Here is a 14,149-nt window from a genome sequence, read left to right as displayed (position 1 = left end):
ACAGTGCTTCTGATCAGGCAGCTAAATATCTTTAAATCATCGACATTGCTACGGCTACAAAGCAACAGAACTGTATTTACATGCTCAATCTTCTTGAAAGCTGCAGATTTTCTACACATGTGTAGCCCAAGAGGTCAGATACTTCCAGAAAGCAGACGGATGTGTTGCACATGATTGAACCAACAGCCAGTGTGTTTACAGTAAGCACAACAGTTCCTGGAATTGCAGAATTTGACATGTACATGCTGCCCAGTTTATTCATGTGTCCACAAATATCCAAAGCTTTCTGGGAAATCCATCTCAGAAACTTTGCAGATAATGCAAAATCTTGCTCTAGAAGTAGCAGGGAATTTCATCTACTCTGTCTTGGTAGTTAAKGACAGGAAGATCCATCTTATTGGGTTTGGGATTTTCAGGCAGCATCAATTTCTGCAGCACTTTGGGTCCAAACTTCTTGGGGCATATTAACATTGAACAMTAAAACTAGGTAAGGAAGCTGGAGACAAAACTATAAAGTTTAACATTATTTAGGATGTCCCTACTGCTGYTGTAGAGAAGCTCTTCTGAATTCAATCTACCAAAACCTACCTAAATCTACTATAATATCCCTCAGATATCACAGATATTTGTTGATTTTATGGTTTTATTAAGTAATAACTTCACAAATAATTCCATATTAACATTAAGAAAATAGTGTATTAATTATCAAGTTATTTTCTTAGCAAGAAGCAAGTGGATTGGTTGACAGTCAGTCTTTAAAGTACTAGAAACTACCTCTAATACAAAAATGGTCTTAAGGGTTATAACTGCCTCACTAGTTTCTTCAATGCCAAAACGGATCTCAAGACACAGATTTGAGAGGAATCATTCTAATTCATGTGCGTCCCATTAAGAATCCTTTTCAAAATGTGCCACGCTATGCTAGCTGCATAGAAGAAGCCTAAAACCAGTGAATATCTGTTGCAAATTTATCAGCTTGATTCACAGAAAGCGCAAAATTCAAAGCACAGTTCAAAGTCACTTAACCTGGTGCATTTTTATTAATTGGTTGGTTTTCAGCCATGATGGATTTTCTTTAGATGAGGTGTATGTGGACGTCATCTATATTTAAATTCAGGAAACGTCCAGCTTGCCTGTTCTCATGAGGAAAAGGCAAAGTGAGGGAAGCTCGATGAGTAACTTTCCCAGGGACAGGCACAGAAACTGACTCGAAGCAGAGAATTCCATGCAGACCTCTTACAACCTAGGCCAGTTTCCTGTCTAGGACATCAGTTTCCCATCATCTAAATATGAAATATTCATATAACTATACCTTAAAGCTACTGAGCATGAAGAAATCATGATACTACCAAAACAACATCTCTCTGCCTTGCCCTGTATAAATCCCTCCCCAACTCTGCAAAGTGGCAGAGATGCTGGAGATGAGACCAGCAAACACTGGTAGAACTAGAAAAGTGTTGTCTACAACGGACCTGGCTCCAGTTGACCATATTGCTCTTTTACCAGCACGATAATCCAATTTATGAACTCTACAATCCCCTCCAAACTAATAAAATTGAGCATGAACACAAGTTTGCATCCTCTAGTTGTTACCAGTTACTGGCAAGTCAAAATCCCTTTAGCAAGGATACATTCGGCAAACCTTACATCAATCTGTAATCATACAATAGAAAAAGCATGCAGGCAGTTAAGTGACTTTCTGTTTGARAAATTAATTTGTAGTCTTATGCAGCTAAATATAACATTGTAAATATTAATATTATTCAATATTCATGCTAATAATACTTTAAAGCACTCACTGCCAAACAGCTTGAAAACCAAGCCATGTTAAAGATGCTCAGACTAACCACAGGTAGCTAAGTAAATTTTACAAACTAATTAAAATAAATATGATTTAAAATAGGGAGCTTGCAGGTAGGTATTTTTTTTTAATAATTGAAAACTTTGACTGTTTAATTTTTAAAAGGGCTCCTAGCTGACTTCAGTGAATAAATATACTACTGTGAAATCTGATTCCTCAGAGGCCCCAAGGAGAAGATCTCAGGGCCAAAATTCACATGTCCAGAACGAATTAAGGACAGATTTTTCAAAGCTCTACTCAGTAAGGAGGAGTCAGATCTGCAAATGTGTTCCCCACCCAACAACTCCCACTACCAGCAAGATCTCTTTGAGATTTTAATTTCTAATTTTCCAACCTTTCTCAGAAATCTGGTGCTAACAGTTGGTGTTTTCTGTCACTGTGGTTGTTACATATTAAGATAGCAACTGGAAAACCAGTGGTCTGTTGTGTGGATCAAAGACAGGCTCTGCCCCCAAAGATTTTGCAGTGTAACACGTACCATTTACAGGCTGCTTTTCACACATACACACACACACAAAAAAAATCTACATGTGCTTGAAATGTGTCTCCTATCTGCCATTCACCTTTCCGATCTCTCACACCTGCCAAACACAAGCAAGCTGCAAGCCCTTTTGTTCTACAACCCCTTTTTTTTTTTGGTGACATTTAAAATGTTCCTTTTCTTGAGCCCAGCACATCTTTACCTATGGGTTATATGTTTGAGGAGCTCTGTCTGTGTGGCCTATCAGTGCACCCAGCCGAACCACATCAGCGCTTTTCCACTGGACCTTTTAACACGTCTCCTGCCTGCAAATATCAAAGCATTGATGAGTGAAAAACCCTGGAAGCGAGCAGCAAATAACACCATTTATGTACACAGAGGTGAGTATTTTTAGGGTAAGGACAAAAGGGATAATATYGACCGAGTGCATATAGATATGACCAAGTTCAGCTTGGTAGCAGCTAGAAGAACACCTACAAYGGCCAGGCGCTCTTTTAGCTTCCACAGCCTCTCTGCATAAAGTTAGTTCTCTGCACAAAAAGCCTCGCTTTTCCAGGTGCAAAGCAGTGGTTCGCCCTTCAGAAGCGCCACTTGTGGGCATGGCTGTGACCTCCTCCCAGGCAGTTCTTGAACCATGAGTCATTTATGCTCCGGCAAAACAGCCATCATTTGAGCGCWAGTGCCATGACATGTCATATTCCTCACACAATGCAATCGGTTTTGACATTTTTGTCAAGCAAACCTGTGAAAGTACAAATACATTTCTGGGTGTGCTGTCATGGAACTCCACCCACGCAGGATCATCTAGGCAGGTCACAAAACGAGCTTCCTAAAGTCAGGAATGAATGTCAAGTAGTCATTAAAAGTGCCTCCTGGGCTGCATAGCATAGCAAAATACTTCACAGGACAAGAACTGCAGTGGAAGATGAATTAGTAGCAATATTGGAGTTAAATAAATGGAGAGTACTCTAGACTGGAGCTGAAAAAGGCTGACTCTCTCAACAGTGCAAGAACCAAAACCTCATTAGATGACTCCACTAAGGCATAGTTAATGGGAAGTATAAATGATAAAGAAAATCACTCGGAAACATTAGTATAATATATAACTGCAATAACATTGAGAGCTTTCCCCACTCACTACATACCGAACTCAGACTATTTAATGACTTCCATCAACTCACTCTATATGATTTCAGCAGATTTGGGACAATTCTGTTAGCGAGACTCACAGACTTCAGGGAAACTGTAATAATCTCAGCAATCCTGTCACTGACTGAGGCAGGTCAAATAAGTTTGCACTAGTTTGATGCACCCTAATAGTTCTTCATGGGAGCAAACAGCAGCTGCTAATTTTATTGCAGGAGTTGGATAAAGCATTGAGACCTTTTCATTGGATTTGCTGAGGTTTTATCAGGGTATGTTTCTGAAGTCTCTGCATGGCTATAAGAGGTATTGCTTTGAAGCTCAATGCCAACCGTATCTATTGCTGTTGTGAACTAGACACTATTTGCAGTTCAGAGTAAACTTTCAAAAGGGATATTGTGTTGTTGTGTTTATCCTTCCTTCCCATATATATTGGAAAAGAGTTTTAGAAACAGCTCACAAGTACTGACCTATAACCCCTGCACTGCTCTGAAAGCCAACACAGTTGCCACTGCTTTTTATACCCCGGTTAGTGGTMACACTCAAGATACTGCAGCGATTATATGTTCATAAAGGTGATCTTAATGATAAGGCAAGACTTTGGTCTTAAAGCTATGAATGGCTGCTAACCTGGGGAGGGCACACGGAGTTCAGCTCTTTTGCAGGCAAGAGCTTTACTTTCTTGCAATGCTCACCTGTGGACTAGCCCCAAAAYCATTTCAGTACTTGAGAGTTTGCCAGTGAATGCTGCGGTAGGTGAAGAAGTGGGASAACATTTTATTTTGTGAATAAATAAAGAGGGGAATACCACGCCACCCAAACTAGAGACCTGAATTTATCCTCAACTGTAACAGATAGCAAGCTGGGTACTTTCCAGAAACATATTCTTCCCGATGAATAGTTTGTCAAAAGGGATGCTAAGGATCATGAAAGGCCATGCTAAGCTGAGTCATCTTGGCAGAGTAACCTAAAGATGAGGACGTACTGTAAGAAATTGCACAGTCATCTCCCTATCCAGCTACAGAGAGGTATCTCCAGTCACAATGGTTGACCAATAATTCTGCTCYTGAGCAAGTTTGCTTCCAAATAAACAGAGCCTGATCAAGGCTGTGTAACTGGGTTACTTATTACTTTGAAAAACTGTACATCAAGATATGACACTAATGCAGCTAATGCTATACACTGGATAAATGTGTATTAAAGGCCTAGGACAGGCAGCCTGGCCTAGGGAATGTCCTGTTCTCCCCAAGCACTGGGGTAGCAGATGACCTCTTGAGATGGTGTGTCAGGTAGGACATCTGGGCTTGGAATGGTCCTGCAGTCTCACAGCAAGCATCACAAGCAACTTCTAGCCGTTTTAGAGTTATTTTATTTACTTTTAAGAAAAAATATTAAAGGATTAGTTTCAAAGTTCCAGAAATAAATGTATACTTGGAAAATAACCCATTTTGGAATTCTTTATGAGAACTTCAAAGTTTGCCTTTGGAACTTAAGCATTTTGTATAGAATATTTCCATCATGATTTTCCAAGTTATACTGTCAGTTTATTGTTTCATGGCAAGTGGTAGCACATAACTTGATACAGTTGAAAAGCTGCACTTTATTAGAGCTATCATGGATAACAAATACACATTACTAGTAAACACTGCATCTTTCTTTCTATATTAAGAATCCTGTGTGTGGAAATAGTCTGAAGCTTTGTATTAATACTCAGAACATTTTGTGTCTGTTTAGACATGTGCTTCCCCCGCCCCCGATACAAAAGATAGTGCTGAATTATCAGAAGATTGTTTGGGTTGTGGGAAACATGCTTCCTATGTTTTCTAGAATCCTGCCAAACTGCTAACAATGATTAATATTTTCTTTCCTTCTGTCAAAAAAGTGCATATTTTAAACTACTACATCATTGCTTTAAATATATTGCATAGTTCCACAATGATGCTGCCAGTGTCCCACTCAGAGCAGCCTCAAATAGTTATTTAAGCTGATGGAGTTCACGAAAACTCATAAGAGACATCTTGGCAGCAATGAAATGAATTACATACACCCTTTCTCCCACAAATAATCAGCTGCAAGCCCCTTTGTACCTTAGCTAAATCCCAGCTGCTAGCATCAACCCTCACCAAGAATAAGACGTCTTTCTAAAAGGTCWCATCCCTCACACAACTTTTCTTGCCCGAGAAGAGAAACAGAACAGCTCTGCAAAGAGWTGTCACTAAAGACAGAAGGACATACAATGTCCTTCTCTTAACTTGGTGTCCCTACAAAAAAAAAGTCACAACTCCTCAGAAACACTGCTCCAAACTATTGTCGTTTATACTGAAGCATCCCTAGAAGGAACTGACATACTGCCCACTCCCAAGTTGTTCACTCTTACTCATATCAACCCACATTTGTGTCACTTCTGACTGTCAGGTATTTTGAGAAAGTCAGAGCAGTCCCGGTTCTTGCGGCTGGGCCTGACTTTATTTGGTGCATACAAGAACCTCTGCACAACTTCTGGAAAATTTAGACAAAATTTGCCGTTTTTGATGGTGAAAGACTGTTTTGGCACAGTTGCAGATTTTCTAGAAAATGCCTCAGGTATCTGAAGAGCTAAAGACATTKAGTCCTTGTGCTTATTTTGACTGGTAAAAGGACAAACTCATCTAAATTCAAGAATTTTCTTCAAGGTCCAATTGTGCTTGCTACAAAAGGAAAAATAAAAGATCAAATTCCAAGTGGCTGTTGGGGAAGACATATCTATGCAGTCTGAGCACAGAGTTTGACTCGGCATAGAAACCTTTTTCCCTTGAGAGGGAAGTGATTAAGCAATTCAAGTACTTAGTACCAACTAAACTAAACCAACTAAAGTGCCTTCTCTCCCCAGTTGGGTCACCTGCACTTCCAAGGGCTCTTTCTGCACCTTGGCCACGAGGTTCCTCCCTTGTTCCTCCCTTTCCTGACACTTTATTCCCTTCCTTTCTCTGTAAAAGGCCAAGAGATTATCTGTAGAAACTGCCTAGGTGGAGTGGACCATCAGCAGATCCAGGCTACMACTGTTAGTGCTGACAAAAAGGTGTACAAGATTGCTTCTTTCATCAGTTTGTTAATATTGGCTAGGACATCATTCAAAACAAGAGAGACAGGTTTGATTTAGGCAGAAGCTCAGAGTGGATATTAAGCAAGTTCTCCCCAGTTAATATTAAATTTCTTGTTCAATACAAAGAAAAAAAAGTCCTTTTTAGATTTTTTTAAAATCAGTGTCACATAATAGCATTGGCAAACCTACCATAWATTCTAGTGTCTTTATTTCTTGCTGGGAAAATCTCCAAGACTTAAATGAAATCTTACCTTGGCTCTCAAACTTTTGCTCCTAATACAAAACAAATCAGTAGAGGGATGTTTTCTGGCTCTCATACCAGAAATAAGTTTATTTTCCTATGTATTTTTCTATTGGCTACAAATGAGATATATTCTGGTCACACATCTTCATGAAGTTGTGAAGGTCATTTAGGTAATAGGATAGTATCTTTTTGCACAAACTCTCATACTATAAATAGTGCTTTTGATGCTGTGACAGTGCAAAACTATTGCTACCCACACCTATCAGCCTGTTTCTCCTGGCTTATCTTACGAAAGGCAATTCACTGCACGAAACTTCCATAGATAATGCCATAAACTCTTGTCTCCCTGCACTGCCAGAAGCACCAAAGCTCCACCAAACACCTTTAAACTTCACTCAAGTCCTTCTGTTCCATGCTTATCTCTATCAGCATCCAGACAGAAATCCTCTTTGTGTAGCTTTCATGCACCTCATGATTTTAGAGTTTTTCTCTCTTCTTTTTTTTTTTCTCCTTTTTTTCCCTGAATTCCTCCTGAAGTCAAGTCACACTGAGAAGTCCACCGTTCAGATGCAACAAAATAATTCAAAAGGCATCACGATGTCCCAGAGTGCTCAAACTGGCAAATCCACAACAGGATTCTTAGCTCAGATGAGGGTTGCATACACCAGGCAAAACTCTTTGGAACATGCAGACACTGACTGTGGTACTAAATTACTTTTTAAAAATCAAGGTCTTATATATGCAGAGTTAGACCCCACAAACCTCAGGTGAACAGGGTCTGTTCTCCCACGTCCAGTCCTGCTCCTACTGCAGCCCTTTGCAGACCTGCCATGTAGCTTTGCACAGTGGAGAGGATGAGAACAAGACTCAATCACCAAAGGAAATAAAAAGACAGGGAGTACCAAATAAGGAACATCAAGCTCTGATGTAAACTCATATACAGTGAAATTAAAAATAGCAACACAAGATAAAGCAAAGCAGCACTGGTGTTGAAGGGAACAGGGATGTCAAGGGTACAAATAGAGAAAAGAATAGACCTTTGCTAGAATAATTATCTTGCAAATACAGAACAATGTGGAATAAATATAGAAACTTCCTTGCCAAAAGGGCTCCTGCTCCCACACCAATGAGTAAGAGAGAAGCAGCACCAGAAATTATAGCKTAAAAAAAGTAAAAACATTCTTTTTCTCTTTTACAGTGATATTTTTCTGGTTTGCCTTTGATGGTATAGCATGCAGATTTTCTTAATTGAGAGATGGCATAGAAGGAAGCTAAGGCTGTGCATCCCCAGCCTACATGGCCAAGCAGGTCTAGCAGTGCTAGTGGATTATTTGSTCCCATAATGTGGCTAGACCCAACAAGAAATTTACAGTTTGCAAATTAACGCTGCAAAAAAAACAAGAAGAAAATAAACCACAACTTCCAGGTCTTGCTTAGGGCAGCCAATTACCTTATTCCTGGCACATAATTTTCACCCCACTTACACGGGCTGTATTATAGAGTAATTCCACAGATATCAGCAGATGTCATACTTTCGGAATTTTCTGTACACTGTTAGCTAGGGTTAGAGCTAGGGAAATCGGCAATAAACACAAAAAGCCCTCAGTTTTTCACATCCCCACTCATTGCATCAAGCTACAAGCTCAAGCTGAATGAAAATGTAGAGATCTCTAATAGAGCAAAGGGGAACAGAGGGTGAATTCTTGCATTTCAGGAACATCATACACTGGTGAACTAAATATCCAAAACAAGAAATTGGTACATACAACTCCTTGCAAAACAGCTATTTCATAGTGCAATATTCTAATTCTGTAAGATAAGCAGTAGCCCAAAAGCTCTAGGCTGCTTTCTGTGCTCAGGACCAAGCTGCTGGGCTTTACTGGACTATATTGTCTCTCTTTTCAGCAAGGCAAGAGAGCTGCCTTTAATTAACAGCAATTCTTCCTAAAAGCTGTATAGTAATCAGGCTTTAGCTCCATGGAGTCTTCCTATCACCCATAAATAAGACAGCAAACTCTTGTCTTCTAGTCAAAACATGCTGCATGGTTTTTGGTTAGGTTATAAACTTCTAAAATATATATTAATACAAAAATTAATATTGACTATTTAGAAATCATATTTTGGAATTTTACCAGTTATGTAGTGATTGCCTATGTATTAGTAAGCGTCAAAGATCACTTAGTGCTCATTAGTATGACAAATTACCCCAGTTTAATATTGGCAAAGAAAAGAGATTCAGAAACTTAATTGCATTAAATTCAACAAAGTGAAGTTAAGGACACGTAAGTTATGTTGCTTCCTTTTACTCCTCTTTATATGCAGTTAATGAATATAGACATTTCTCATCTTCAAGTTTGTACTGTATGCYGCATATAAACACTTTGATTTTTATTGTTCCTCTATTCAGTTACTTGATTTAACATTGTATTTCTATTATTCTCCTTTCTTGAAAAAAGAAACACAATAGAATATATGTTCCTTGGGCTTGAAAGCCTCAAGTTACAAGGGGAAAAAATGAGCATGTACTTACGACCAGAGAGAATTTCTTCCTTGTGTGATAACTCCAGTGAATTTTGTTAGCCTTCGAGCATCTACTTCAATCCACTGATACRGGTCATTTCTTCCTGCACACCAAGCACCATCATAAAAATCATTTTCGTTAACACCTGCCTGAAAAGAAGGCAAAGCTGTCTTCATAAATCAGAACCACAAAGCCAAAGTTCTTTCATGGGAAAAAAAGAAAAGAAAACATGAGGTCGTCATTCATTCCACCTTCTTTTTGCTCAAGCACGTGTTTCAAGGCCCCTGAGTTAGATGGAGATACCAAAATATTTTTCTTACTCAAAACAAACAGAAAGCCTACTATCAAGTATCTTCAAAAACTAACAACCTGAAATACATATTTACTATATAGTTAGACATGGCCAAAGCTTCAATTCTCTTTAGTTCACCTTTGTCTATAGCAATCTAATGTAATCCTTATTCAGAAAAATTTATCCTTATGGCCTTCCAAGTTAGGTAAGTCCTAGAAAGCTAAATCYCATTCAATTAGAAAAAAAGTTCTTTGTGAAATGACCTCCTTTTTCATTGAAAGTAGCAGAGGAGAGCATAGTGCATATGGAAACATTTTCCAACAATTCTCATGCTCAGAATTGAGTTTTTATTACTATTACATCTGTTCAGGCCTTACAGCAAATAAATATCACAGGATAAGCCTTTAGGAATGTCCACCTCTCAAATCTACTCCAACTTATGCCCACCTACACCCCAGTTTATGCTGGCAATAACTAACACAAACAGTCTTTGGCTTTTTCAAAAAAATAGCTGCAAGGTCTTTTCAGCAAGATGTTCTCTAAAAACAAATGAAGTAGCATTTAAAAAAACTGCAGCATTTGGGGTCTATGCATATTCATCCCACTACTAAAACCCAGGAAGTGTTTTGCACCAAGCTGGTTGAAAAGTCACAGAGAATGCACAGAAGCTTTTCCATATGGCCCTCAGAAGCTACACGTAGTATTATGACATTTCTTCTGCYTTTAACATGGGTTTATCATTGCCATCCAGGCTATTCTAAGAACAGGMATTCTTAAATATTTCCCAGTTATAAGTGGAAAGCACAAAAAACTTTGTAAATCTACATTAAAAACAAAGTTCTTCAATTCTGGCATACAGTTATTGTTTCTTCACTGATATAACCCTAGTTGTTGTATATATAACAGAATAAGTACCCAAGAACACAGTTGTTAAATCATCTGAATCATCCCTTAGCACCCCACTGAGCAGTATTTGCAGAGATTATGCAGTCACAGCAGCGTCAGAAAGGCAGAAACRGACAGGTTTGGCTACACTAGTTTTTGCAGTTTCTACTTAAAAGGACTTTGAGGTGGCCTAAAGACACAAAAAAATGCAGCTGTGGACCCCATTTCTTTGTCCAAGTGTAGATGCATCTGAAAGAAGTCCAGCTAATTGAAGACATATATGCAATCCTAAAATTTCTTGTTTTCTAACATATCAAAGCCCAACAGTTTCAGGCCTGATATCTCAGTTTTACTGTGTCTGCCAGACTTACATAAAGTCAGAGAGTCTCTCTCCTAACTCTGACATATAGAAGGTGAAGTTTCTGTATAAACTGARGTATAAAATAGGAAAGAAAATTCTGTTAACACCAGAATACAATTTCTTCAAAGAGAACTCAACAATAGGAAAAGGAGAGAGAATATAAATATGATCACTGACCTGAGTTATAACCCTTTTTTCAAGAAAAGGTTTCAAAGTATTTTAAAATAAGATGGGACTTGAAGTAGCCTTAGGGTTTAAAACCAGTGCTTGCCAGGAAGTATTAACATCCACGCAGCACCTTGAACTAACACTGTGCTAATCCCACTTGCACTGATGAAATATCACCAATTTCAGTGGACCAAATACTTCACTGACTCTGCTTCAGGTGGATGTTTTGGCTTAAGTGTCTTTCTCATTAAAAATGAGAAAAAGAAAAGAAACCTAAATTATATATTTAAGTTTCCATGGTTTCAGCTGGACTTGATTAGAAGCTTCGCACATGTTTAAGTCATATAGTGAGTATGGGGAGTCTAAAGGATATGATTACAATTACTCGGATCTTAAAATAACAGTGCCAAAGAATAGCATGAAACTTCTATGTTACTACTATTTCCTGATCCATATTTTTTTACTTCAACTTTTCTTAAGCTAACATTTTTCACAGGAAATCTAGGAACTAGTTGTGGATAGCTATCACTGAATATTGCTTGAAAAAAAAAACGTAATTAAAAATATCTCCCAAGGAAAAGATTTCCAAAAAGCTTCTCTGTTCCGTATCTCTTAAGGCCAGGACTCTGTCTCCCTTCATCCCTGTGACCAGCATCACATACAACTTTCTACTGTAAGTCAGCAACAGCAAACATATCAACATCAAATCACACATGCCTAAGGTCTTCTCAGTTCCTAAAAGGATGATGACAAACATTATTCTGTTGTAGGTTAAAAAAAAAAAAGACGACATTCACAAATGTAGCTTCTTGATAAGAGTTAAGTGAGGTGTGTGTCATCACAAGCTCAGCTAGACCAGCGCAGGCCACCTCTCCCACTTGGGGCTGCTGCTTCATTTCCCACTTAGCTCCCCTTTGATATCCCTACATATGGTTGCAAGGATATATTTTCCAAATGCTACTGATATTCAGAAGTCCTAAATGCAAAATTAAACCAAGCACTGAAAAAAATTAATTGGCAGTGGGCTTCAAATTGTGATTTCAAAAATATCGAAAGATTGTCAACCTTAGATCAAACTCAAGGAGGAGGGGAGRGGAGAAAAAAAATGTAAGACTTTTAACACTGTCTTTCATAGTGGCAGCTTTAAGTCATCAACAATCTTAAGAAATTACTTTATAGCATAGAAACAAGATGTAACATGGAAAGTTTTATTTTGAGGGTTACTAGAAATGTCTACTAGAGATAAAGTTGTAGGATAGAAAAATGCCACACTCCAAGGAGAAAAATTAAATCAGGAAAAAAAAATGAAATCAAACTTCGCATAGGTTAGGTACTCTTGGGTTATTCATATATAAGCGCTTAAGAGTCATGGGTGAGATATATAAATATATGTACCAGGAAAGAATTAATGCAAAATTTTCACTCAGGAAGGAAAGTTTATGTGGGATTAATATGAATGTTCATTTTGTCGTTACTCTCTCAAAAATGTACCAACCACAAGCATGACATCATGAAAACTTTTTGTTCCTGGGAACAAAAATGCTTTTTCTAAACAGAGATTCGAAATAAAAGAACAAAGAAGAAAGCAAAAGCACTATTTTAATTGGCACTGGGACTAAAGGTCTTTTCACCCGAGACGTCTGCCCTGGACTCTGGTGCTGACACAAGACCTGGAGCGCTGCGCAGGCAAAGACCTCCKGCTCTCCATAAACAGAGACGAAAGCTCTGCCAAAGACGTGGCACCAGCATCACTGCTGAGATGTGACACATCAACATGGGGCAAGAAAAATGCAGGACTCCCTGTCTATTTTAAGGCTGCAGCAGGGCTAGATGGACACCTGGGCTGAGTCAGTATGGTCATGCTTSTGTTTAAATCATTTAACCTTAGCAGTGCCATTAAAAATGAAAGACCACAACAAATGGAACTGAAAAATAATTCAGGAAGAACTTTTATGACAGGTTGCATGGTTTTAGGCAAATATACAATCAAAAGAATAATGAAATAAACATTCTCGCTGTTTATGGTCCTGTTCATTTAGTGACTAGTGTACAGTATACAAGCTTGAGCTTCAAGTGCTCTATTTTCTTGTGCAAAAGAAGTATTTTTACACTGGAAACAACTGCAATTCAGAAAGCATCATGAATAATGCAGCAAAAAGAAACAAMACACACAGGAAATAGAGGCTGGTCCTGCAATGCACAACTCTTATTGATAAAATAAAAGCAACTAAACCAGACAAAAAGTTGTAGGCCAAAGGCTCCTAACCTGCAGTATTTTCTGTAACGATAAAGTATGATCATGGCCTTTGAAAAGTTACCTTGCGATAATGCTTCACTTAAAACCACAGTTTCTATTRACCACTGCCATTAACTACAAGCAAACAACAACAGAACTTGCTCCATRAGCTTCCTTAGTCTCCCTGTTAGCAGAGATGGGATGATTTCCTACAGCTGAAGAGTATTTCTGTGTCACCTCGCCTCTACCTTCACTTCTGCAGAGAATTCTGGAAGGACTTGAATCCTCAGCATGTTAGTTTGGGAGCATTTTCTAAACCAGGAAATAAGCCCCAAATTTTACAAGTAATCCATCAGCCTTATCCACTGTTGTAATTCCAATGTTTCCCCTTCATTTGAATTACATGAGCTGACAAAGCAGTCAGAACCAATAACCATCCATTGCTTCTCCTTAAAACAACACGTCCTTAAGCCATTCTACCACTYAGGAGAAAAATTGATGTTACCTGAATATTGAGCCTTCCTCTGTGGGCCCCAAGGCCATATCGCTTTGCAGTGGAAGCATGGAGCTGGAAGTCAGTGATTTTTAATGTCTCTAGACCAAGTGGAGGACAATCTGCAAAACAAAAGATTACAATTTAATGAGAGAGAAGGAAAAAGGGAAGGAAAAAAATAGCCACACAAAATAAATAAATAAATAAATAAATAAATAAATAAGCACCCAATGTTTCTTTCTCTCACTTGGGCCAAACTGGTTGGAGTCCTTGCTGGTGTAAATAAGTATTGAACCAGTAAAGTCAAAGTGGCAGCACCTGTAAAATCAATGCTGATTTACACCAGTTGGGGATCTGGTTTTTGAGATATGCACAGTATTTC

General features: G+C 38.5%; 1 protein-coding gene across 1 annotated transcript in view; it reads right to left on the bottom strand.

Moving 5' to 3' along the window:
• Positions 1–14,149, bottom strand: part of CPXM2 (carboxypeptidase X, M14 family member 2) — a 61,069-nt gene that overhangs the window by 28,322 nt on the left and 18,598 nt on the right. Inside the window, exons 2-3 of the mRNA XM_026039934.1 lie at positions 13,780–13,889; positions 9,342–9,481 (exon numbers count right to left, since the gene is read on the bottom strand). Coding sequence (XP_025895719.1) covers positions 9,342–9,481; positions 13,780–13,889 — 250 coding nt within the window. The remainder of the gene's footprint in view (positions 1–9,341; positions 9,482–13,779; positions 13,890–14,149) is intronic.

The sequence above is a fragment of the Nothoprocta perdicaria genome, unplaced genomic scaffold (assembly GCF_003342845.1).
Source record: "Nothoprocta perdicaria isolate Ctin4 unplaced genomic scaffold, notPer1 scaffold_247, whole genome shotgun sequence".
NCBI lineage: Eukaryota > Metazoa > Chordata > Aves > Tinamiformes > Tinamidae > Nothoprocta > Nothoprocta perdicaria.
Note: the sequence above shows the minus strand (reverse complement) of the source record. Positions and strands in the feature narration are given on the sequence as shown.